Source organism: Cebidichthys violaceus, unplaced genomic scaffold (assembly GCF_023349555.1).
Source record: "Cebidichthys violaceus isolate CVI_PGR_0920_01 unplaced genomic scaffold, fCebVio1.0.p SCAF_12, whole genome shotgun sequence".
NCBI classification, from domain to species: Eukaryota; Metazoa; Chordata; class Actinopteri; order Perciformes; family Stichaeidae; genus Cebidichthys; species Cebidichthys violaceus.
The window spans coordinates 175605-199948 of NW_027176285.1; the positions used below are offsets into that span (position 1 = coordinate 175605).

At 45.9% G+C, this 24344-nt stretch overlaps 3 protein-coding genes across 9 annotated transcripts; 2 read left to right on the forward strand and 1 right to left on the reverse strand.

Annotated features, from left to right (window-relative positions):
• Nucleotides 1-287: 287 nt before the first annotated feature.
• On the forward strand, nucleotides 288-6022 carry skp2 (S-phase kinase-associated protein 2, E3 ubiquitin protein ligase). Of its 3 annotated transcripts, none has more exons than XM_068705472.1 (10): nucleotides 288-375; nucleotides 728-978; nucleotides 1062-1176; nucleotides 1291-1434; nucleotides 3013-3147; nucleotides 3524-3622; nucleotides 3722-3849; nucleotides 4802-4853; nucleotides 5026-5133; nucleotides 5206-6022. In XM_068705472.1, the coding sequence occupies exons 1-10, from the start codon at nucleotides 362-364 to the stop codon at nucleotides 5411-5413; spliced, it is 1254 nt and encodes a 417-aa protein (XP_068561573.1). In that variant the 5' UTR covers nucleotides 288-361; the 3' UTR covers nucleotides 5414-6022. The 3 variants fall into 3 exon arrangements, with proteins under 3 accessions (XP_068561573.1, XP_068561574.1, XP_068561575.1); XM_068705473.1 differs by having other exon boundaries at nucleotides 1065-1176; XM_068705474.1 differs by having other exon boundaries at nucleotides 289-375; nucleotides 741-978.
• Nucleotides 6023-6406: 384 nt separating this feature from the next.
• On the reverse strand, nucleotides 6407-12766 carry nadk2 (NAD kinase 2, mitochondrial). 2 transcript variants are annotated; one of them, XM_068705691.1, is made up of 12 exons: nucleotides 12091-12766; nucleotides 11934-12022; nucleotides 11655-11743; nucleotides 11084-11165; nucleotides 10921-11004; nucleotides 9646-9785; nucleotides 8877-8970; nucleotides 8640-8735; nucleotides 8089-8144; nucleotides 7955-8008; nucleotides 7744-7867; nucleotides 6407-7660 (listed from the first exon to the last, which is right to left on the reverse strand). In XM_068705691.1, exons 1-12 carry the CDS (start codon nucleotides 12319-12321, stop codon nucleotides 7522-7524), a joined length of 1278 nt encoding a protein of 425 aa, XP_068561792.1. In that variant the 5' UTR covers nucleotides 12322-12766; the 3' UTR covers nucleotides 6407-7521. The 2 variants fall into 2 exon arrangements, with proteins under 2 accessions (XP_068561792.1, XP_068561791.1); XM_068705690.1 differs by having other exon boundaries at nucleotides 8640-8783.
• An 89-nt stretch (nucleotides 12767-12855) lies between these two features.
• LOC137868780 (excitatory amino acid transporter 1-like) lies at nucleotides 12856-23503 on the forward strand. 4 transcript variants are annotated; one of them, XM_068705689.1, is made up of 13 exons: nucleotides 12856-13032; nucleotides 13172-14318; nucleotides 15171-15290; nucleotides 16060-16292; nucleotides 16739-16881; nucleotides 16970-17107; nucleotides 18393-18597; nucleotides 18689-18731; nucleotides 19455-19735; nucleotides 19824-20057; nucleotides 21487-21681; nucleotides 21775-21909; nucleotides 22689-23503. In XM_068705689.1, the coding sequence occupies exons 5-13, from the start codon at nucleotides 16743-16745 to the stop codon at nucleotides 22897-22899; spliced, it is 1581 nt and encodes a 526-aa protein (XP_068561790.1). In that variant the 5' UTR covers nucleotides 12856-13032; nucleotides 13172-14318; nucleotides 15171-15290; nucleotides 16060-16292; nucleotides 16739-16742; the 3' UTR covers nucleotides 22900-23503. The 4 variants fall into 4 exon arrangements, with proteins under 4 accessions (XP_068561790.1, XP_068561787.1, XP_068561786.1 ...); XM_068705686.1 differs by lacking the exon at nucleotides 16060-16292 and having other exon boundaries at nucleotides 13172-13238; nucleotides 13826-14318; XM_068705685.1 differs by lacking the exon at nucleotides 16060-16292.
• The last annotated feature ends 841 nt before the right edge of the window (nucleotides 23504-24344 follow it).

A 24344-nucleotide genomic window follows, 5' to 3' on the forward strand; every position in this document is an offset into this window, starting at 1 on the left:
GAAATGTTTGATCTTTTTATTTATTTTATTTTGGGCATCATCCCTTCATAGCGCGTGCCTTTGTGGACTATAACAGAAGTACAGCGTGCCCTCGTTGATGTGGTTTTTACCATCAACGTAATTTGGAAGACAAACACAAACGCTCCACTCCGTGATGCACAAAGTGGAAACGAGCCAGACAGAACCGCCACTTCCGGTCAGTGCGACGTAAGACGTGTGACGTACGGCGCAGACACGTCGGTGACGCGGGACTACGCGCCCTGCGGCTCGCGGCGGTAAGTTTAAAGAGTCCCGGTTGGAGGCAGCGGTGGAAGCAGCGCGCTAACGTAACGAACACTTTACCGGCTCTGAACCGGAGGAGATGCCAGAACACAGGTACGGTTGCGGTGCGTTCATGCTCTCTGTTCCTGCTGAACATGTGCAGCTTCATCCTAACACTGAAGCTAGTGGTAGCTGTTAGTCAATGCCGCGCTTTCCTGGGAGCAGGCCTCCGTCCAGGTCTCACGGCTCCTCCTGCTTTAAAGACGAGTAACGCGACATGAGAACTAAACGTGTGACTGAACGCATCGCGTGAAGTACAAGAGACCACATATTTGCGTTTGCATTTATAATTTGCGCGGTCTTACCGCCGCAGCAGATCAACATGGCGGCACGGAGAGGTTGTGAGCGTTTCATTGTGGTGTCTGGTTAACGTGTTGATGAAGTGCTGGTTTCTCCTTCCACCCAGCATGCCGCTGCAGGATCTGCCCTGCCTGAGCCTCCAGGGCTCCATGTTGTCTCAGGCCAAGAGGACCCACAAACGCAGGTCTAAAGGCGGCCTCGGTGAGGGCCCGGACATGGAGTGCACCCCTACAGAGCTCATCCAGCAGTGGTCACCCCTCCACAAGCACCAGCGGCTCAGCAGCAAGGGCAAAGAGAACGATGGCAGCCGATTCGTCCTGGCCAGGAGATCCAGGAGGAAGAGGGACTCCACGTCGTGTAGGAGAGCTCTGTGTGTCCCTTTGAGCAGCTCTGCAGCTGTGATGAGTTCCTACTGTGATCTTATTCCTGTAATTTCCCAGCAGACATTGCGTGGGACCACCTGCCCGACGAGCTGCTCCTCCGGATCCTCTTCTACATCCCTCTGCAGGACCTGCTTCGGATGTCAACGGTCTGCCAGCGCTGGCGTCGCTTAGCGTGAGTCTCTAACCACCAGATTGCACTGATTAACTGCTTCCATTCTTGTTTCATATGTCCACAGTTTCACCCTGTGGATTAGTTTAACAATGAGCTATTGACTGTCTGTTCCAGGTTGGATGAGTCTTTGTGGCACAGCGTGGACCTGGAGGGGCTAACCCACATGGGTCCAGCTCTGCAGCAGGTGCTGAAGACCGGAGTCCGCATGCTGCGCTGCCCTCGCTCCTTTGTGGAAGAGCTGCACTTCACGGGCACGGGGTGAGTCCAGCATCAGGGCGGCTCGCTCCACCTTTAGTCCTTTAGTCCTGGCCCCACTCGGGCTGCTGAAGGTTCACTTCTGCCAGGTTCAAGTGACTTCAGGGATATTCTGAGTATGTTTTCACTTTGTTCAAAAATGTTTTGTTGGGGATGAATTCAGCATACTTGGCTCTGTGTTTGGTGTCAAAATGCCGACGTACATTGTGTTCTTTCATCACACAGAAAAGACCGGTTCTCTCCTTGAAGCACCAACATGTCTTCTTTCACATCTTCCGTTACATTTCTTCCCTCCGCATCAATCTTTCTCTTCTTTGACAAATATTCCAGAAATGTCCATCATTTGCTGGAAAGCCTCTCCTGTTGTTATCTCATAATGCCCACCATTTTATTATCAAGTCTCTAACTTTTCATCATTTATTTATTTTTGCTGGTGATTCTCGGGCCACATGAACTGACTCGGGCCTTGAGTTTGACACGTGTGGTCTGTGAAATGACTGTAATGATTGACAGGTCTGTTAAACATACTCTAACGGGACACACACACACACACACGTACTCAGCCGGTCTTCTACTGCCGTTGAGAGTCTGGTACTGTAACATCATTCATAGTAGGGATGCACCGATCCACGTTTTTCACTTCCGATACCGATACAGATATCTGAGGTTTAGTATCGGCCGATACCGATCTGATACCGATCTAATAGAGAAAAACAGTGCTGAATTGATTTAAAAAACGCAGCCGACGCTACGCGCCCCCAGGTTGTCCATCGCTTTTCTCATGTTGCTGGCGTTGTCCCTCAGAATCACGTGGATTTTGCTCAACTAAATTTGCCACTTGTCAAACATTTCCTTCAGGCTAGCTGCTATCGCTTCGCTGGTGTGCGACCCACGAAAGTTTGTTGCATTTAATATTGCACTGTGTGGCACAAAAGTTTCATCCAGCCAGTGTGCTGTTAAACTTAAAAGTGACACAGGGGAAACGTCGGAGCTCCAGATGTCTGTCGTGAAACTTATCGATTTGACATCTTTTATCTCCTTCAATATGCGTTTGCACACTTTACCGTGCAGTTCAGGTAGCGCCCTCTCCGACAAATATTTTCGGCTTACCATGTCGTAGCGTGGTTCCAGGTGGTTAACTAGCAGCCGGAATCCCTTATCCCCGACAACTGAGAGCGGCTGCCCGGTTCCAGATGGCTGATCCTTTAGCTCGCTCCATTTTGAAAACAATCTATGCGGCCAGTTCGCTAGCGCATGACGTTACGCAGAGCACAACGCATATATTTGGACTGAATAGATTTGCCTTTATGGATCGGTCACATTGTCACCGATACCCGATCTAGAATTTTTTCCTATATCGGGACCGATACAGATATTGATATCGGATCGGTGCATCTCTAATTCATAGTATTGTAGTTTTTCTTGACTGTTTGTAAACAGTGAATTTTTTGTATTTGCTCTCATATATCAACGCTGTGAACCACTTTGTCTTCTCAGGTGAAACATTAAAGATGAGAATGGAACATCTTCAGTGAAAAAGATTCCAGTCTTGATAGTGTTGTTGTCTTTTCCGTTGTGCAGCCCTCTGCAGATCGTTGTGATGGATGTGTCCAGCTCCGTCATCCCCACCTCGTCTCTGGAGAGCTTCATCTGTCACTGCAGGCAGCTGGAGTATCTGAGCCTGGAGGGTCTGCAGCTCTCAGACGCCATCATCAGGTACGACTCCAGCTCCAGCGTGTCGCTGCATCAGAGGCGTGACACGCTGGAGCTGATTCTGTCCCCTCAAAAGCCTGAACCCTAACCAACAAGCACCATGACGTTTCTATGAGTCTACCGTTTACATTAAAACACTATGAGTACATGATGAATACACAATGAATACATGATGAGGTCTAATGTGATATCAATGACAGAAACAGGAAGTCTTCCCCTGGACCAGCGTTGGTGTTTTCTGACTGAAGGACTGAACTTCTGTGAATGTTATTATAGAGCGTGTTGCAGCTGGACGATGCCTGATCATTATCTGGGGTTAGTTGTGTTTAGTGAGTCTTCTCTCATGGTGTGTGTCTTCATTTGTCCCGTCTCTCCTCAGCTCTCTGTCTAAGAATCCAAACCTGCTGCAGCTCAACCTGAGCGGCTGCTCGGGCTTTTCCGCTCCGGCTCTGGCCGACATGCTCAAGTCCTGCACCAGGTCAGCCTCTCGGTCTGTCCAAGTCCAAAGAACAGCAGCGCTTTCATCCTCCAGCTCTGCAGTTTACCGATGCGCTGTGCTTTGTTCTGTCCTCTGCAGTATGGAGCAGTTGAACATCGCCTGGTGTGACTTCAGCAGTGAGCATGTGAAGAGTGTTGTTGATGGTGTGAGCTCCAGTGTTACTCACCTCAACCTCAGCGGGTACAGAGAGAAGCTCACGCTGGACGGTAGGTGGGAGTGCTGCTGCTAAACCTGTGCATCGGGGTCTCCTGTGCATCGGGGTCTCCTCCTGTGCATCGGGGATCTTCGGTCTCATAACCTCGTGTGGCTTTAGAAATTCATACTTGGTGAATGTTGGCGGAGTCGAGAATCGATGCAGATGCAGCTCGAGACAGCAGCTCTGGAGAGGCAGGATTTGGGGTGTTTACAATAAGAGATGCACAATATATTGGTGGCGGATAATCAGAGTAGTTTAGATAACAAATCAGTACGACTCTTTGTTCACAGTCCTATGCTGGTCAGACCTGAGGCTGAGTCCATGTAGCGTCGCACCTTTCTCAAAAGTTCAGACGCTAGAAGCGTTTAGAGAGGCAACACATGAAGGAAGCAGCATCAGTCGTTCTCTGAGCCGCATACGTTAGTGGAGCTTCAGTATGCAGGTGAACTAGCTCGTGGACACATTGTGAGTTTCAGAGAGAGCTTTTAAGTTGAAGCCTACTGGGACTTTAAAGTTGTTCCTACTCGAGCACCGCAGCGTGATCCTCCACGCTCCATGTGCTGTTCATTACGTTCCCCTCTGAAACACCAGAGGGCGTACTATCAACATGTACCGTGAAGAAGACCAGGAGCCGGCTAAACACCTTGAACCAACCACCAGTTATCTGTGAACTCGTATCTCATATTCATGGACTACTTTATTTCTTTATACCAGTCAAGTATTAAATCAATTCTGAAGAAACAAAGAGATCCTGCTAAATATCAACTCAGATGTAGATTTTAGACCTAAACTAATGGCCGTTCTTTGACGGCTGTTCTAGTGTAACGAGTGGTGAAAGTGACCCCTTAAACCAAACCCTTAAACCAGACCAGGTGTAGCGGGGCCCAGCTGTAACATGCACCTTCACAGTAAAGCCTTTTAACACCGTCTAAACTTTGAATGTTCACTCTGTTTTCATACAGATGTGAAAGTGCTGGTGACCAGATGCCCCCTAATTCAAACACTAGACCTAAGGTAAGGTTCATTTTCTAGATTTCATCTGTTGGCTGTACCGCTCTGTCATCTTCTAATGGGGAGGGATTCTGACAACTACGTACAGTTTTAACTTTGTAACTCTGTTACAGTGACAGCACTCTGCTGATGTAGCTCTGTCTCTATCTGATGTAGCTCTATGTCTCTGTTACAGTGACAGCACTCTGCTGATGGCAGACAGCTTCCCTGTCCTCAAACAGCTGAAGGGTCTGCTGCATCTCTCCCTGAGTCGCTGCTATCACATCCACCTGGCCGCTCTCACGTGAGTTCCTCCTCCGCCGCTCTTCCTGCTCCTGTCGAGTGACTAAACCTGACCGGACTGGTGTTTTTCCAGAGACTTGGATAAGACGTTCCCCACGCTGGGCCTGCTGGACGTGTTCGGCATCGTGAGCGGCAGCCACCTGTCCTCTCTGAAGAAGGAGATGCCTTGCGTCGGCATCAACTCCAGGCCGTTCTCCAGCGTCGCCCGGCCCACGCCCGCCTCCGGGCCCGTCGGCTACTTCATGTGGAACAGGAAGTGCCGACTGAGGTTCAAACTGTAGCCGCCTCGCCTGCGTCTGTTTTAAGCCCAGTTAGTTCCTGCCGCAGAGTGTTTGGTCCTGCAGTGTTCCAGCGCACACGGGGAGTCCAGCGGGACGGAGCCGTGTTTCACCGATGTTTTTAGTGTTTTAGTGCTGGCATTGAGGTGCTGAAGGTCACATACTGGACCAAGCCGTTCGGTACTGAACATGCACGCTTGTAGAGAAATGGAATACTTCGTATAGGAGGTCAGATTTGGATGTTGAGTCCACTTCCTGTTGGAACGTGTTTAACATTTTAATGGATTTTTGAATCTGTTTTAGGTTCTAATGTGTTAATTTAAAATGACTTGTAAGGGGACATGGTATCAAAGACTCAACTATCAGATGTCAGTGGATTCCTCAAACATTTGAATCATACTGATGACAGAAATGTCTTATTCTCAGCTGTAATAATGAGTGAATAGATGATTTTAATGTAGAATGATGTATCTGGATGGACAGATGTGCATGTTTTTATGATGAGCTCATTGTCACTATCACAGAGATGCTGTATGAATGTATCATTGAAGTGAAAGATGTTCATGCAACTTGTGAACTGAGTCTGGAGAAGTAAACCACTGAATACCCAAACGTGTGTACGTGTGTGTGTACGTGTTCTCTTGTGGGTAAACAGGATGGTGTCCTGTCTCTTTAAGAAGCTTCCCTCTGTACAACAGTGTCTTTGTAGTTCCAAGAACTACAACCAATTTCACTTTCAGTTAAACCTTCATTCCCATGTTGCGTAGATGGCTCCTTTTGTTAAACTCGGGGCTGGTCAGTACCATGCATGAATAGAGATGATGATGTTCTGCGCATGTGCAACAGTGCATACTCAGTACCACGGACCAGTCACCCTGTGACAGTGGAGCCTCTAATACAAAGGGGGGGGGTAGTAATGACTCATTTAACGGTTAATAGTAATAAAACACAGTTAACGGTAATAATTATTGTAAATGAAACAGAGGCAGTGAGGAGTTGAAATAAGCACACAAGCATTTATTTTTCATACCACTTAATCTGATTGAAAAAACAGAACTCATCCAAACATACTGACACACTGATGAGGAACCCTGCCATTGGCACGCTGCATATCAATTTCCTGATGGTTTTGTAAACCCTCTTGTTCAGAGTCCAGAGAGGTGTTCTAAGGTGCACCAACGTCTGACCGATCAAGTGGAATCATAAGCGTATACGAGAGAGCTGCTAGACTCATATTCAGTATCTGAAATCTTTACTACACCACCCTGTTGGTCTGACTGTAGACCTTCAGCATGTACCAGTGTTCAAGCATCTAGTGTCCACGGGTTCACCATCACCTCACTTTAGAAGAGATCAACTTTAAACCCTGACGTTTGTCTCGTCGGCATGTCCGCTGCCGTTTCATCTGTGATCTCGTTAGGATACAACAGACTCACTCTGGACCTAAACAGAGCACCATGCCTGTTAAGCATGGAGGGCTTTATTGCACTTTGTTTCCTCCACAATGGTTCAAACTGCTAGAACTAAATATGAGCTATGATACAAAAATATCTTCCGTCAACAAACCCACTGTTCACCATATCAACCGTTACTCAAGCACCAGTTAGACTTTAGAACCTGCTGATCATCTATACTTTTCTATTGTCAATAACTGTAATGAGCAGACCAACAGTGAGTGTATCTGATAAGTGTAAGTGTAAGTGTGTGAGAGTGAGAGAGTGAGAGAGTGAGAGAGTGAGAGAGAGAGATAGTAGAGTCTGACTCATTGGGATTTGTTGACAATAAAAAGAATATAGAAGAAGTCCTTTTCTATGAATAGAAATGACGTTATTCCTGATAAGTTATCTCGATGCAGTGAAAGTCAGTCAATAGTAACATGCTTGACACAGCATCCACAAAATGGATTATCATAACCTGTTGTAACCTGGCAATAGAGGGGAAAAAGTGATTTGAAAATACATAGTTTGTAGAAATGCACACATGTAATAAAATAGTAACAATGATTATTTCTTCCAGGTATAACAGTATTCACCACTTGTGGAGGCTAACAGCTATAGAGGGTACCTCCCTTTGACAGAAACCAGCGGAGCGTCGCGTGCTCTGAACTCGTCTCAGTGTTCGAGAACAACGGTCCGGAGCTGATCCTCCTCACTCATGCTGATCGTAGCGATGGCGCCGTCGTTGAACTCGAACGAAGTCCCGCCGTCAACCACCATGCAGGCGTCCCAGCACCGAGAGCGGACAGACACCCTGAAGCACAGACGGGTCACAGCGCTCAGCCGGTACACCTTCACAGCTTATGTTCTTATCTACTGTTGAGGAACACCACTGACCTGCTGGCGAAGCCTCTCTGCCGACTGCTGGAGAACACGCGGTTGACGATGGGCTCCCTGATGCTGTAGAACAAACGCCTGTCGTCCGGACTGAACACCAGAGACTCGTTGTACTCGTCAGTAACTGAACAGACACACGGTCGCCATCGTCACAAAACAAAGCGCCACAATATGTACCAGTCACAAATGAATAGAGGAGGATTATCTTCACCCTTTTCAACGATGTCACGATGAAGCGGGATATCAAGACCCGTTTGAGACTTTCCTGAAAGAAGACACGGGGGTCAGGAGTCTGGTATTTGAAGACAAACCTGGATTCACTTAGACTTTAACCTGCAGACGTACCGATCTTTAGAACCTCCTCCACAGCTTGTTCGGCAAGTTTGTTGATGTTGTATGACCTGAACAAGAGAGGGAACATATTCAACACAGTCAGCACATATCGGGAGAAACCATGACTTCATGAACCCAGTCAATGACGCCGCTTCTGTTGGACCCGGTTGGTCTCGGGAGCAGCTGTGACTGTAAATATGACGTCTTCTAAATGACCGATCAAAGCACCAACAGCAGGTCGGAGGACATTCTTTGAGGAGACAGCCAACCACTGTTGACCACCGTTAAAACTGAAAGACGCAGGACTTCTCTCTGAGTTTCCAGAACTGCACAATAAGAAATTGGCCTCATTGAGAACAGACAGCTCTATCCCAGTATACTATAATGTATACAGCATGTAAACAGAGACTTGAATAGATGGGCTCCATTGGGACCAGAACAATCTGAATCTGATCCAGTATCAGTATCTGATCCAGTATCAGTGCATCGCATGCTGAAGCTTCTAATAATCAGTGGATGAAGCACTAGTGAAACAGGTATTACGTTGAAGGTGGAGTATTTACCAGGCTTTGGATCCCGTTCCTGTACAAATGCTGAGTCCTGAACTCTTCTGCTTTTCCCACGGGCCGTCATCCACAGAGATCTCGTAGTAGGACGCCCTATGGAGCAAGAGGTTAACATGTTGTTTGAAGGAGTTTAAGTTCACCCTGTGGTAGACAGAAATCATCCTGGTGAGATCAACAAGGATTACGACATGGTTTAGAAACGGTTCCGAGCATCGGCGAGGACGACAGAGGTACCTGGAGGACAGAGACTCTCCGATGAAGATCTCGTTCAGGCTTCTGATCGGTAGGAGACTAGTCTTGGAGAAGCTGTCGTGTAGCGTTCCTGTCCCTGAGAAACGTCACTGAATTAGTAGAAGAACAGCGAGAGAATACAAACATCAACCTACGGACACATCACCATTCAGAAGTTCATAACCTGCTGCCACACAGCTGGACTGAGTCCAGATGTGTGAGAGGAGAAGGTCTCTGTACTAACAGATGCTCCTGAGTTTAACAGACGTTCATTGGTTCAGCTGAACAAAGAAATCAGCAGTCATTGGTCAAAGAAATGGGAAGCTTAGATTTAAACAGGAACTGCTTCCCGTTTCAAAGTTTCACAATAAAAGCAGCCTAGAACAGGCTGGAATGAACTTTAGCAAAGCTCTTCTTAGACTTCATAGAAACAGAAGAGTTGGAACATCAGATGAACTAATCACAGTTCAAACCTCTTCAGTCAATAATCAAACTCATTTAACATCAGGTCAACAGGGTTCTCCTGTCATGTGACACTGTGGAACTCTACTAGATGAAGTTCTTCTTCAAGAACATCAATAGAACAGCTGATTATTAACTTCTGAACATAGTGTACCCAACGCTTCCTAATGAGAGCTCAATATCAATATCAGCCCACTAACGACCATTTAACTCTAAGTTAACCCCAGAGGACAGAGACAGGAGGACAAAAAGAGGAGGACAGAGACAGGAGGACAGACAGGAGGACAGACAGGAGGACAGACAGTCCTACTCCGCTGGCTGTCCATGGTGGTGATGCGGTGAGCTTGGCTGTGCTGCTCCAGGCTCAGCTGCTGTTCGTGCAGGTCTACGGAGGTGGGGTTGATCCCGGTGCCCTCTAGGTGCACACGGATCCTCTGACGCCACAGCCACCTAGCAGCACAGAGGAGGGGACGGAGCCCGTTAGAACCCTATGAACCGGTGGGTCATCTTTGAAACACTCCGGTACCTCAGGAAGACTGAAGTCAACGCAGTGACAACAGCTCCACACCTGCTGAATGGAATCTTATGCATTTCTTTCAACAATCAAGTTTAAAACGTGAGAAAGCACCTTCATTGGTCAACTAACCCAGCGTTTATTGAAGGGCTACTGCAGGGACTCGTATTGTTAAGTTAGCCTTACAACACAGACTAAATGAAAGCAGCACACACACAGATATCCTGGTGTGGCTCCGGCATCAGCACCATCATCATTTGTCTCAGGTCCACTGCGTCACCGCAGACATCTAAACGGTTAGTAGTCTGAGGAGTGAACCACACGCATCCCTGTCCGTTTGTCTTTCATGTCTCTGTTGCTTGATTAACAACATAAAAGAACTACAGACAACACATGACTACTTATTTCAGGTTAAAAAAATAAATAATAATATATATATATATATATATATATATATATATATATATATATATATATATATATATATATAAATAAGTTGTGAAATGGAGAAAAACTAAACTACATTTACCCACAAAAGACGGAATGAACCATTTAAAGGTGGATTGTAAAAGACCTGGCATCACGGTGTACATCATAGGTTATCCTCACACTATCTATTTTTAGGAACCCGTCTCAACTCTGTCCCAGTCTCTGTTAGGAGGACACCTGACCGTCACATCACAAATGAATCCAAGAACTAATCACCAAATCACCAAATCACTTCTTACAGGAGAGCTCTACTAAAAGCTTCACTTTGAACCCTGAGCAGCAGGTGTAGAGTAACCTTCTTCAGACAGTAACTGGATTATTTAAACTATCACACAGTCTGAAGACAGCAGTGGGGCTTTACAAACCATGTGACTTGTTCCAGACAACACACAATTAAACTGCTCTTGAACTCTAAGGACAGAGCGATGAGCACACGTGACATCACTATTAAACATAGTTAGCAGCTTACACAGTAAGTGGTCTCTAATGGGGAAAGCCGGTGGAAGTTAAACAGGGCGGCCTTCTCACCAGAACAAAGTCACAGTACAACAGCGCTGAGATCGTTTGTGGGTAAATACGCACCTGAACTCACCACGACAGAGCTTCTCCAGAGCCTCGGGGAAGGCCCGAGTGTAGCGCACAGGCAGGCACAGATGGCCTTCTGACCTGCAGAGAATGGAACGCACTCTGAATACCAGACATCGCTTCAAAGAGCCTCAGTACATCAGCTGTGATTGTTCTTTACCTCTCAGGGTCCGTGTTAACGCCAACCACTGGTTTGTCCTTGCTTAAAACCTTACTGGCAACCAGCAGCATTGTCCCGTCACCTAACAAACAAAGTGCAGTCAGAGAACTTGTATTGTGTGTGTGTGTGTGTGTGTGTGTGTGTGTGTGTGTGTGTGTGTGTGTGTGTGTGTGTGTGTGTGTGTGTGTGTGTGTGTGAAGCCTTTGTTCCTGGGACTGTTTGGCCCCTGGGTTGAATAAGTTAAAGTCCTCCATGTTCTATACATCGAAGATTCTTTCATTCAGCATTCACTTATTCAACAAACGGTAGAGATATTAACCATGAAAGATTCCTACATACTGGAATGAATGAATGAATGTATTCATACTGTAATTAATGAATGAATGAATGAATGTATTCATACTGTAATTAATGAATGAATGTATTCATACTGTAATTAATGAATGAATGAATGAATGTATTCATACTGTAATGAATGAATGAATGTATTCATTCTGTGATGAGTCAGTGTCACAGTACGACGAGGCTGAAGCACACAAACACAAATGTTCAAATAATGACAAATTCCTACCTCCAGCAGAGATGATGGCATCTGCCCACCGCACCACTTCTTCATCATATTCTCCTCTCTTCACGACTCGCACCTCGATGCCTACTCTCCTGCAGCACAAGTATGAACCCAGACTTTAGGAGCAGTGGTCCTTCTGAACCCAGACTTTAGGAGCAGTGGTCCTGCTGAACCCAGACTTTAGGAGCAGTGGTCCTGCTGAACCCAGACTAAGAGCAGTGGTCCTGCTGCACACAACTACATCTTCTGTGATAATCTCCCCGGGACAAAGCCACCTCTTACCGCAGGCTCTTCACGACGTGCTCCACGTTGTTGGTGTGGATGTTGTGTCTCTGCAGCAGGCCGCTGTAGCTGGACCCCTTCATGGCGAGCTGCAAGACACAGACACGGGTCAGCGTGGGAGGTCAGGGGCACGTGTGGAAGTGAACGCCGGTCTTACCAGTTGTTTCAAGTCCTCTTCAGAGAGTCCCGCATAGAGATACCGCTGCTGCTCGAACTCGTATCGCGTCGTCTTCGTAACGACGGCTACTTTCCCCGGTTTGAATCCAGCTCTCGGCTCGGTGCACAGCGAGGAGTGGAAGCGACTCAACAGGTTGGCAGCTCGCGTCCCGAGGCGCACCAAGTCCACCACAGAGCGACGACTCATTGTGAGACACGCACACACCACCATCAACTCAAGTACATGTCCAGATGCACGTGTTGAACGGGAGCTCTACAGGTCCGTAGACACACCGGGTCACACGTCAGTCCTGGGACCACATTCACTTAATGTCCATGCACTATCACGGAAGGTCACCGGCGTTACACCGGGTCTACCGAGCTCCTCCTGACCCGTGAGGACAGCAGTTAGCTCGGTGTTCCAGGGAGGCTAGTGAGGGTAACAGATAGCGTTACGTTACCAGCTGAGCGTAACAAGCTAAACGTAGTTAGCACTCAGCTAGCGGTGCTTCACGTCAACGTTCCGACCGGGTTGACTCTCACCACAAACCACCCCGGAGCTGTGGCACGCTGCTCGGGTCCAGACGACTTTTATACCCGGGCTAAAGCACACGGACAGGGGAAGAACACACGACCACAGCGGGCACTGGCCACACCGTACGTAAGTCACTACGCGACCTGGCACGTACGCAACGTCACGTAAAGCGACGGAGCGGTGACGCTTTGACGTGCGCGCAGCGTGCGCCTCGTGCTCCTTATGCGTTCACGGCCACAGAAAGGACCGGAGAGGTCACATCAGGCTACCAGAACATTCTGTTCACTCCAGTCTGTGGTGCTCAATGAGTCCAGACGTGTCTGTGAGCAGGACTGTAGAAGGACTGAGGTCACGAGTCCCCCAGACAACTATATCAAGTCTTGAATGGGATGTATACAATACTTACAGGTACAGGTATTATACAGGTATCAATTTAACCTGACATCTTTATTATTACTCACATTACTATTCTATATTACCAATACCATTAATGCACATTACTGACTTTGCTTCTTCACCAGAGTCTTTGTGCTTTCTCGCCTCACAGGTTTCCGTGGATCCTGGTTATATCTGGACCCTGGTCCTGCCTCCTGCCGTGGTTCTGTCATATGCATGTACGGTGTAGTAACTGTTGTGTTGTTCATTGTGTACACACGACATCTCTCACACTTCATCCTGGTAGAGGATCCTCCTCTGTTGCTCTCTCTGAGGTCTCTTTTTGGGAGTTCTTCCTGTTCTGATGTGAGGGTCCCGGGACAGAGGATGACGTATGTGTACAGATAAAAGCCCTCTGAGGAAAATTTGTGATTTGAATTGAAATCATCACCAAATCACCAAATCACTTCTTACAGGAGAGCTCTACTAAAAGCTTCACTTTAAGCCCTGAGCAGCAGGTGTAGAGTAACCTTCTTCAGACAGTAACTGGATTATTTAAACTATCACACAGTCTGAAGACAGCAGTGGGGTTTTACAAACCATGTGACTTGTTCCAGACAACACACGATTAAACTGCTCTTGAACTCTAAGGACAGAGCGATGAGCACACGTTGTACCAATGGACAGATAGCAGTTTATTTGTGAGCGAGGACTTCTTGGGGACTTAAAACTGGACCCCTGCTGCACCACATTAAAGGACGCCTCTGTTCCCCGTGCAGCTTTGGGACTCTCTGATCACTCTGGTTCATGTTCTCCTGACCTCCAGGCAGAAACTAAAATGTGCTACACCTGTGGTCGAGACTGTGAGGGGATGGAGCAGCGAGACGAAGCAGCAGTGACGGGCTTTGACTGTACTGATTGTTGTCAAGGCCACAGCTACACACCTGGACGGACATTCTGCTCACACAACAACAAAGAATCCTGGTTTACAGCTTCGTCAGGCCAAGGAGGAGGTCTACAGTAGTGGAGACAGAATCCTGTACAACCAGGAAAAGCAGGTTTTCAGCCAACGTGCCAGTGTGAGTGAGGAGAGACCTGCAGGACATCACCAGCTACAGGAAACCAGTCCCACTTCACAACCGACGGCTGTGAAAGCCTTTAGGCTTTGAGATCCACAGTCAAACATCACTGCAGACCCGTCACACCCTGAACACAACCTGATCCAGCTCCTCCCCTCTGGGAGGCTACAGAACCCTGACCACTGGAGAACCAGACACAAGAGGAGTTCCTCTGATGAACACTAACACCAGTCATCCACTGTCAGTAACCCTCTAGCACCTGAATACTCACTGTACCTACAGATTATGAATGATATCCTTTTTAACACGCAATTATCATCACCATCAAAAATGATCAGCACGCTGTACTCATGTCCACATACCTGTATATAAAGCAACCTGCTACATTAATCATGTTTCTGCCCCCAATATGTGGTCATGAGATTTGAAATGAAACTTGTGTTTTGATCATAAATTCTTCAAATGAACACAGAGCTCACCTTCAGGTCAGGACTGAACTGAACCACTGACACCAGGACATTTCTGTTTGTGTGAACAATCAGAAGTGTTTCATTCATAAGTGTGACAGTGAGTAGTGTTTGTAAAAGGTGGTGTGACCTGATTTGAGGGATATTCTTCACTAATTATATTCAACTTCACCAGGGAATATGTTTCCATACAGTGAGGTCACTTATTACAGAGAGAGCTCTACTTATTCGGCTAATTGTAGTGTGTCTTTTCTCTGCGGAATTACCTCGAACTATAACGCGTCCCAAGTGAAATGATGTGTATCAATTAAACCGGGATATTGTTTTATGATGCCAAATACAATTCAGTGTGTGTCTGTTTAATGTACAGCAAGAACAACCCAACGGACAGTGAGGAGGAGGAGATGAGAGGAAGACTTCTAGCTTCAGATGGATCGTTCCAGAATAATGATGATTTTCATGACAACTCTCAACAAAGTTTCTCATCAATCTGGGCTTCACCTGAAACTGTGTCACAGGGCTAAGAGTTTTATTATGGGAGGCCCTTTTCTGATTTGTCCTCCCTCCCTCCCTCTCTCTGTCTCTCCTCTGGATGTCTCCCCTCCCTTGTTTTCCAATTACAAAGGTCCATGAGAGCTCTCTGTCCCACACACTCCAAGTGCTTCATGTTAGAGCTCCATCTCCCAGTCACTGCCTCACAGCTGGAGCTCTCTGAGAACTGAAGAACACGCAGCGGTCTAAACAGGTAAGTGACACACCAGCTCTCTGTCTGTTCTGCTGTACCTTCTATGGGATGCAAGCTGTTTTAATTGCTGTGGGATTAAACACAGATTACATGCAGCTGTGAAGCTGGTTCCTCTCATTTTGATCACATTTCTTCAGTTGACTCTTGCAACAGAAAGGAGAATAAATAGATGAGTCTCAGAAGGTTCCATTTAAAGGCTGTTGCACATGAATTTAAAGCTGGGTTCTGGTTTAGTCAAGTCTGACTTTAAAGAGTTATTGTAGTTCTTCTTCCCGTTGATACTGGCCCTGAAGTGATCCTTTACTTTTTTATCTTTTACAATATCCACAGAATGTACACTCAATGTGTAATGCTGATTTCTGTACTTCTGCAGAGATTCCTTCCTCTGGTTTTTAATCAAAATATCAGATACTTACACCGTAGACATCATGTTGCCTCATCCGATGTATTAAACATTGTTAACATCAGGCTTCAGCAGTCTGAGCTAAAAAGGGAAAGTGAACTTCATTCACCAAAGTTACAAAATGCTCTCTCTGCGTTTCCTGCTGAGCCACAGTAGAACTGTGAATGAATGTCATTAATGTAATGTAATTAACGTGGAGAGCTACTCCTCTCATTTAAATTCACTTAAAGGAACTCAATATAATGGCCAGTTTCTTTGTGGGTGACTTGTTTTGTGTGTCTGTCCTTATTTGGCACAGACACAGGAGCAGCTGAGGAGCACAGGAGCAGCTGAGCGCACGGCCTGTTTTCTGCTCTGTCCTCACAGGTTTAAAAAGCTGCCGGTGCTCAGAGAACACGCTGCACGGACACTCTGCCTTTTCATGACAACCAAGCTCTGCATTTTGGTGCCGAACAGATCGGTTCTAGGAGTTCCTCTAAGTTGAGCTCTGCCAAACTGCTCCAGAGGCAGCCATGGCATTATACATAACAGATACAAAGTGGCAACTTGAATGCAGCCCAGAGCTTACAGTGATGGACATATGGACATATTGTGTTAAGGTAAAAGACCCAAACCAATCCGGTAAATCCCAAATGTTCTTGATAAACACTGTAGACACCTCTACAGTGGTGTCCACTTATCCACGGGGGTGACCGTGGCTAAGTGGAGAGCAGGGTCGTCCTTCAATCAGAGGATCGACGATTCGATTCCCGGCTTCGCTGGTCGCATGTCGATGTGTCCTTGAGCGAGACACTTAACCCCAAAATTGCTCCCGTAGCTGTGCTTTGAATGTGATAGAATGTGATAGGCAGGTGGCACTTAGCTCCTGCCATCAGTGTGTGAATGGGTGAATAATGACAAGTAGTGTGAAAGCACTTTGAGTGGTCGGAAAGACTAGAAAGAGATGTACAAGAACAATCCATTTACTGTTTACCATTAACCGTGCTCGGTGTGAGTGTTCTCGGCCTGCTGTTTGCACTAATGACCACGTTGTGGTTCACTGCAGCAGGATGCAGCGACTCAGGGAAGGCGTTCACATACGTACAATGAAGGCAAAGAGGAAAGTGGAGGAGATCTCCAAAGAGGACGTCCAGGCTTTCCTCAAGAAGAATGCCTTTGTGCTCTTCACTGTCGGGGCAGTTATTGTAGGTGTGTATGCCTCTGCAGACTAAATGCTCATTCAACACTCCATATAGAGATCCACCAACAGTACATAACGCTGTCACTCTCTCTGCAGGTATCGCTCTGGGATTCACGCTGCGCCCATATAAGATGACCTATCGAGAGGTGAAGTACTTCTCCTTCCCCGGAGAGCTGTTGATGAGAATGCTTCAGATGCTTGTTCTCCCCTTACTGGTATCCAGTCTGATAACAGGTACGACGTCTGGCAGTGGATACAGCACTTTGTTCTGGGTTCTCATGACTCCGTTTCTCCTCAGAGGTCTTCTATGTTCACGTGATTGGTCAGTTCAATCAGGAGAGACGAGTGAATGATCAGTAGTTCACATTTATTATGACAGAAGATGCGTTAATGAGTTACACAGAAATTCTTTGGCGAGAGGAGAAATAAGATAGAAGACACTGGGCCTGCTGGAAGAGAATGAGGCGGTTCAGAGGAAGGTCATGTTCACCCCCAGCCTGTGATGAAGAGATCACTGATTCACTACTGAGGACGTGGTGCGTCATCCTTGTGCCTCTAAGTGCACTCGTCTATTCTCATGGTTTACAGCAGTGGACTCAACTTGTTTCCACCAACAAATGAGAAAATGACAACGTTACAGTAGGCCTCTCCTTTTGTCTTGTGTCAACAAAAGGTTGGTCTCCATACTGCCAACATTTCCCATATAGTGAAAGCTTTTCCTTTAATAAGCCTACAGTCAGCCTTTAGAAGCTCCCTTTCAGTGTCTCACTTAGTTGCAGCAGAGAAGAGGCCGGTCAGAGGATTCAGAGCTGTGCATACTACACTGCACCATAGCTGCTTCATCAATCCAACACTGACGTAGAATTCAAAAGTGAACTTCTGTTGGTTTCAACAAAACATAGTATTTGGGTTCAGCTCACAGTAATTCAGGTTAACTGATCTGCTGTTTCTACTGACATGCACCTCGGGAATTGTAGTGAACTTCTGTCCTGTGATCTGGAGTGTTTTAACTCAACAGGCCTCAAGAGACCTCATAGCAGGTCCCCAGTAGAGGACCATGTTTTAGTCTCTGCTAACACATTTCTCTGATCGTCTGGGGAACATGTGCTATCTGCACTCACAGTGCCCTATAGTGTACAATGATTTCCCCTTCTTTAAGGTTTAGTGCAGAGTAGCTCTTTTAAACCGTTTAATGCTATTCACAACACATAGATTGACCTTAATGGGCTGAAACAGCTGGAAGCCAAGCAACGTTTTGCTTCATTATCTTTTCTGTCCTAACGAGGAAAACCTTCAACAAAAACTGTGAATTCCCTTCTTTTGAATTACAACTGCTATTTGCCACTTGAAAGCATAATCCGCTGCAAAGGGTTCCTTTAAAGATTGCATCCTCCGGACCCACTGTTATATAATTCATTCATAATCTGCCCACTGATTCAAAACAAACTGGACAGAGAAAACTGCTTTGTCAGTATCAGTACGTGTCTTAATACTCTGATACCGACTGTGTGTCCATTAGGAATGGCAGCTTTAGACAGCAAAGCCTCAGGAAAGATGGGCATGAGAGCCGTGATTTACTACATGACCACGACCTTCATCGCGGTCTTCATCGGCATCATAGTCGTCCTCATCATCCACCCAGGAAAAGGATCCAAAGCTGAGTTTGGAAAGCAGCAGAAGATAGAGCAAGTCAGTCCTGCTGATGCCTTCTTAGATCTGATCAGGTAACCTGCATAGAGGAATGATGGCATTCACAACGTCTGAATGGAACTGGCCAACACCATCTCTTACTCACTGTGTGATTTCTCATTTCAGAAATATGTTTCCACCGAACTTGGTCCAAGCCTGCACACAGCAGGTGAGCTTGACGAGTATTGATGCTCAGTGTGCAGTAGCTCTTATCTTTTGACAAGCAGCCTCTAGCCCCTACAGTGTTCACTTCAATCAGGAGAGTCTTCATTCAGAGTGAACAGTAATTCATTACATAGAGCACAAATCCATCTCATTGGGACGTAGAATAGTGAAGAGGGTCAGCATGGGGTATTTAGTCCCCCCTGGAGTCCAGACACTGGTGGTGGTAAATGGATTTGCATTTGTATATTTCTACACATCAGGACTAGACTAATTCACATTCATGCACCAATGATAGCCCTCAGGAGCAATTTGAGGTTCTGTGTCTTGCCCAACGACACATTACATTACAGTCATTTAGCAGACGCTTTTATCCAAAGCGACTTATACATCGACATGGACTAGAGGAGCCGGGATCGGGCCGCCCTGGTGGTGGTGAAGATCACTGGACTGGTCGCTAGATGTGACTGGAGGTGAAGGGCGTGGGGGGGGGTTGTATCGGTCCTGAGAGCAGCAGAGAGGAGAATGTGACAGCAACAATACGATTGGCTTAGGGAGATCGTGGAAGAATGTGGTCGGTGTCGGGTTAGAGTGAACGCCCATAATCACTACTATAAACATTGGGTGAGCCAGGAGGGCACAGTCATTTAACTCAAAGTTATGACCTGATTCTGAACGTCAGTTGGTGCAGTGGTCTGTTTCAAAGTCCTTTAATTCTCTCATTCTCCAGTTCAAAACCAAATATGGAAAGCGAACAGTCCACGTGACTGTGACAGTGAATGACACCCTCTTCAACTCCACCAATGGCACGCAGGAGGTCATGGAGATCACCCGGGAGGAAGTGATCCCAGTGTCGGGTCAGGTGAACGGGGTCAATGCTCTCGGGCTGGTGGTCTTCTCCATGTGCTTTGGTCTAATAATTGGCAGCATGAAGGAGCAGGGCCAGATCCTGAGGGACTTCTTCGACAGCCTCAATGAAGCGATCATGCGCCTGGTTGCCATCATCATGTGGTAGGACTTTGCTTTCAGTGGGAGGTGTTGAACGAATGTTAACGTCACACTTATTTTCAATAAGTCGCTGTTCCTCTCGTCCTCTCAGGTACGCTCCTGTTGGTATCCTGTTCCTGATTGCAGGAAAGATTGTGGAGATGGATGATCTGACACAGATGGGCGGCCAGCTGGGCATGTATACCATCACAGTAATCATTGGCTTACTGATACACGGAGTTCTTATTCTTCCCACTCTTTATTTTGTTATCACTCGGCAAAACCCTTTTATCTTCATTGCTGGTCTCCTGCAAGCCCTGATAACAGCCCTGGGGACCTCCTCCAGGTGAGTCGTGTCCAGCACTACCTCACATCAATAAACGAATCACAAGTATTCCTAAAACAAGCAGTCTAGCATTCGGGAACTACACTTGGCCTTTGAACGACACACACCCTGCTTTGTCTGCTAAACGTGTCCGTATTCAATCTAAGTGTCCAATTGTCAAAACGTTTTCCATCAGAAGTGTGAGGGCTGCGTCCAGGTGTGGAAGTTTGTGCAGTTTGAACTTTTGATTTTTCATTATCACACATCCCATTACTTACCAGCCACTTTGAATGCCTGCAAGGAGAGACCAAGATGAAGACATATGATACCACATATGGTACATATACACACATCATGTGTGTGTAGTAACGTGACCTCATCATACTGGTCATACTCTGCTGCTTGGGCAGAAGGTTCACACATGGTTAACGTTGCAACACATGGTAAATATTCAGGCAACCACCAAACTACTTGATGAGATTAGAAAAGAGATCTTAGTAGGGTTAAAATAGACGTCTGTTCTGTAACTTAAGCTACGGACGTAACGTCATGTGACTCAGTGACGTCAGTGAAAGTAACTCACACAGGACACAAACGGCGGTCCCCTGAGTGACAGTCCTGTATTTGTTTGACCCATCCAGCACATCCTCCTGCAGCCTGGACCTTCTCACTCTGAACACTATGTCCGTTGCTATGAGCATGTTCTGTGAAGTTAATGCGTTGCTTAGATGTGTTCTTATGACAATATGTTAGCCTTGTTGCCCCGGCGGTGTGAAACAGATGTGTACATATTCTCTCATATAGTCTACAAACAGTTCTTATAGGCAGCTTACATTTATTTAAAGCTAGTGAGGAAATAAAAACCCCGCCTAACTATTTTACAATGAAAGAAGCTCGCAGCACTAAATCCAACAGTCCTTAAATCTAGAAAGAATGTCTGCAAACACTGATAGTCCGTCCCTTTAAGCCTCCCTCCAAAAGAATCATTATGAACATAAACAACAAACTACTGTTAGTCATGTTTGACAGACAGGCAAGGGAAGGAAGACAGGTAGGTGGACAGGAAAGTAGGTAAGCACACAGGTAGACAGGTAGACAGGTAGATAGGTAGACAGGTAGACAGGTAGACAGGTAGATAGGTAGGTAGGTAGACAGGTAGACAGGTAGACAGGTAGATAGGTAGACAGGTAGACAGGTGGTAGTCAGTCCAATCTTTTTCCATTGTATGGTGGTTCAGTAGAGTCAATTCAGGTTGAAGATGTGCTGTTGAAGATGTGTTAGTTCATGGACTTCTATAGACTGAATGGTGATATGATATCTTGCCGATGGACAGTGGGCTTCATGCTGAAGTGCATTGAATGAGATGGATCACCTGTGAAGGATGTTTCCAACATGTCAGACTGTTTCTTTGAACTATTCTTTAACCTGCTTCCATTCTTTCACGTCTCAGCTCAGCCACCCTCCCCGTCACCTTCAAATGTCTGGAGGAGAACAACAAAATCGACAAGCGAATCACACGCTTCGTGCTGCCCGTGGGCGCCACCATCAACATGGATGGAACAGCTTTGTATGAGGCGCTGGCAGCCATCTTTATTGCGCAGGTCAACAATATGGAGATGAACTTTGGTCAGATCATCACCATCAGGTGAAGAACAGGGGAGGATCGTAGATTATATTTCTGCAAAACAAATGAAAGATCCCAGCATGTTTTATCTACGTTTGTTTCTCTTCACTCTAGCATCACGGCGACGGCGGCCAGCATTGGAGCCGCTGGCATCCCTCAGGCAGGCCTGGTCACCATGGTGATCGTACTGACCTCCGTTGGACTTCCTACTGATGACATCACTCTCATCATTGCGGTCGATTGGTTTCTGTGAGTGAGACTCTGTGCAGTGCTGTATCTACTACCACCTAGTGACATACTTCTCTCTCCCCGGAGTCTCGCTCCACATCTTCTCTTTTATATTGAATATCTTTGCAATGAGTTTTAACATAGAAACATAATTAGGTTTCCCAAATTAATCATTTCAATTAGAATACGCTTCCCTGAAATTACTCAGCTAACTGGGGTAATAAGAAAAATACCCTTCTCTGCTTTGACTGGAATGGACCAAATCTGACTGTCTGTCAAAGCATTCCCTCACGAAGACAGTGTGTAATGAAGAACAGCCTGTATGTTTTGAAGCCACAGCTGTGTTTTATAAAGCAAGAAGATCAGCGAACCAGGCTTAAGTAAGCCTGGCCTAAGTTTCCATAGAAACTTTCCTTGAGACTAGTCTGGTCCACTCAGGCTAGTTGTCAAGCTCAGCTTCCCCTCAGGTTGAACGGGTTTCAGACTTTAGAGACAGCTCCCGGTACACTTAGTGGAGCTTTGGTGGAACTAACTGTTACAGACCTTTTTGTTGGCCGGGGTCAAAGAAACAGTCCAATACAGAACCACCCATCAATCCAGAACAGGTTTTTACTGTTTTTGTTATTAATTTTACAAATTAAAGATAAAAGTTATATATGTCAAGATATAACATGATAGCAGTCTTTATGCTAAGCTAAGCTAACAGGCTCCAGCTCCACCTGCTCGTCTAATTAATGATTGTATTTGTTAGTATTTTGCCTCATTTCCTCTTAATTGCTCTTTTATTGTCTGGAGCGTAGGGACCGTCTGCGTACCACGACCAATGTCTTGGGGGATTCGATCGGAGCCGGCATTGTGGAGTTCCTGTCCCGACATGAGCTCCGCAGCAAAGACGTGGAGATGGGAAACTCTGTGCTGGAGGAGAAGGAGAGGAAGAAACCCTACAAGCTCATCTCCCAGGACAGTGATTTTGAAAATGACAAACGTACTCACAGTGAATCAAACATGTAGTTCAACGTCAGTACCGTGTGCAACCACAGCTGGTTCTGTTGAGGGGAGGAGGGACCTAATCGTCAACCATAGTGCTACTGTTGTTAACATTCCTTAATTATCTCTTTCATCCAAAATGACAACGCTGACATTATTTGGTGTGGTTTTTTTTTAAATAGGACTGGTATGTTTCCTACTGAATTACCATGTTAACCTCATATTACCCTCATGTAGAGTTTGAGCTGGAGGTAGTTTAGATATGTGCTAGATGAAGTCTACAACCCTGCAGTGAAAGATGTTTTTTCAACCACACAGATATTATGATATGATGTGTCACCAGGTCATGACTAAAGTTAAATTAAAATGTGTCTGTATCGTCCCAACATGTGATGGATAATGTTGTGGTTATTACAGGTTTGATTTGTATGTTTCAGTGGTACAGGTGTGTGTGTGTGTGTGTGTGTGTGTGTGCGCGCGCACATTCACATCCTGACAGTGTGTGACTTGCAAATTTCTTTTACCAACATTGCTGATTCACTGCAGGTCATTAATACATGATAAAGCCTCTGATTTCAATATGAATTGTTTATTATAACTTAAGTGAAATAAACTGAAAAAAAACTTGTATTTATGTCAGGATCATTTCAATTGATTAAATAATTAATCATTATAGAGACAGAGAGAGAGAGAGAGAGAGAGAGAGAGAGAGAGAGAGAGAGAGAGAGAGAGACAGACAGACAGACAGACAGACAGACAGACAGACAGACAGAGAGAGAGAGAGAGAGAGTATCTGACGGGGACAAAACACAGAAGATGACAAATATAGACATCCATTGTTCAATAGAGACAAGAGACAATGTACGATCACAGTGTGATCCAGTAACAATGTGTAGAGGTTCAAATATTGTGGATTTTAAATGTAAGACGTATATTTCACGCTTGACTCAACAGCATTCAGTAGCTTTATTTATTATTATATTATATTTACTACTTCAACACATGTAATATTGTTTAACACAGAACTGCTGTTAAAACACGTTCAATATACGCAAACTGTTTTAACCTGCTCACTCAGAAATATTAACATATTAAAAGATCACATGAACAATGATACATACGTGACAGTTGACATTAACTGTGTAGATTCACAGGTTATATATGAATATGAAAACCAAACAGAACATGGAGAGGTTCCACTCTGAGGGTGACTAATATGACTGTCAACTGAAACCAGTGACTTTAGAACAACGAGCACCTCTGATAGGATCTGAATGAATGAGGACATGACAGAAGAACCATGAGGTTCCTCAGGGTGACAGGCTGCAGTCTGTGGGGACACAATGGCTTCCTGGATCACTTTGATCTTATTATCTTATTATCTTATTGTTTCCATCTCCAGACAGAAAAAGCACAATCACCAAAGTACACACGTTAGTTTGTCACTCAGCTGTGAGAGGACGGGGCTG

What these genes read in the sequence shown, in the direction of transcription:
- skp2 (XM_068705472.1), top strand. An exon ending in ATGCTCAAGTCCTGCACCAG is followed by an intron (nt 3,623 to 3,721) that starts GTCAGCCTCTCG and finishes TGTCCTCTGCAG; the next exon opens with TATGGAGCAGTTGAACATCG. An exon ending in ATTCAAACACTAGACCTAAG is followed by an intron (nt 4,854 to 5,025) that starts GTAAGGTTCATT and finishes TCTCTGTTACAG; the next exon opens with TGACAGCACTCTGCTGATGG.
- nadk2 (XM_068705690.1), bottom strand. Translation starts at nt 12,321, where the DNA reads ATGGTGGTGTGTGCGTGTCTCACAATGAGTCGTCGCTCTGTGGTGGAC. An exon ending in AAGAGGACTTGAAACAACTG is followed by an intron (nt 12,023 to 12,090) that starts GTAAGACCGGCG and finishes TGTGTCTTGCAG; the next exon opens with CTCGCCATGAAGGGGTCCAG. An exon ending in GGAACGGGATCCAAAGCCTG is followed by an intron (nt 8,145 to 8,639) that starts GTAAATACTCCA and finishes TCTCTTGTTCAG; the next exon opens with GTCATACAACATCAACAAAC.
- LOC137868780 (XM_068705689.1), top strand. Translation starts at nt 16,743, where the DNA reads ATGCAGCGACTCAGGGAAGGCGTTCACATACGTACAATGAAGGCAAAG. An exon ending in GCCTTCTTAGATCTGATCAG is followed by an intron (nt 18,598 to 18,688) that starts GTAACCTGCATA and finishes TTCTCATTTCAG; the next exon opens with AAATATGTTTCCACCGAACT. An exon ending in ATTGCGGTCGATTGGTTTCT is followed by an intron (nt 21,910 to 22,688) that starts GTGAGTGAGACT and finishes TCTGGAGCGTAG; the next exon opens with GGACCGTCTGCGTACCACGA.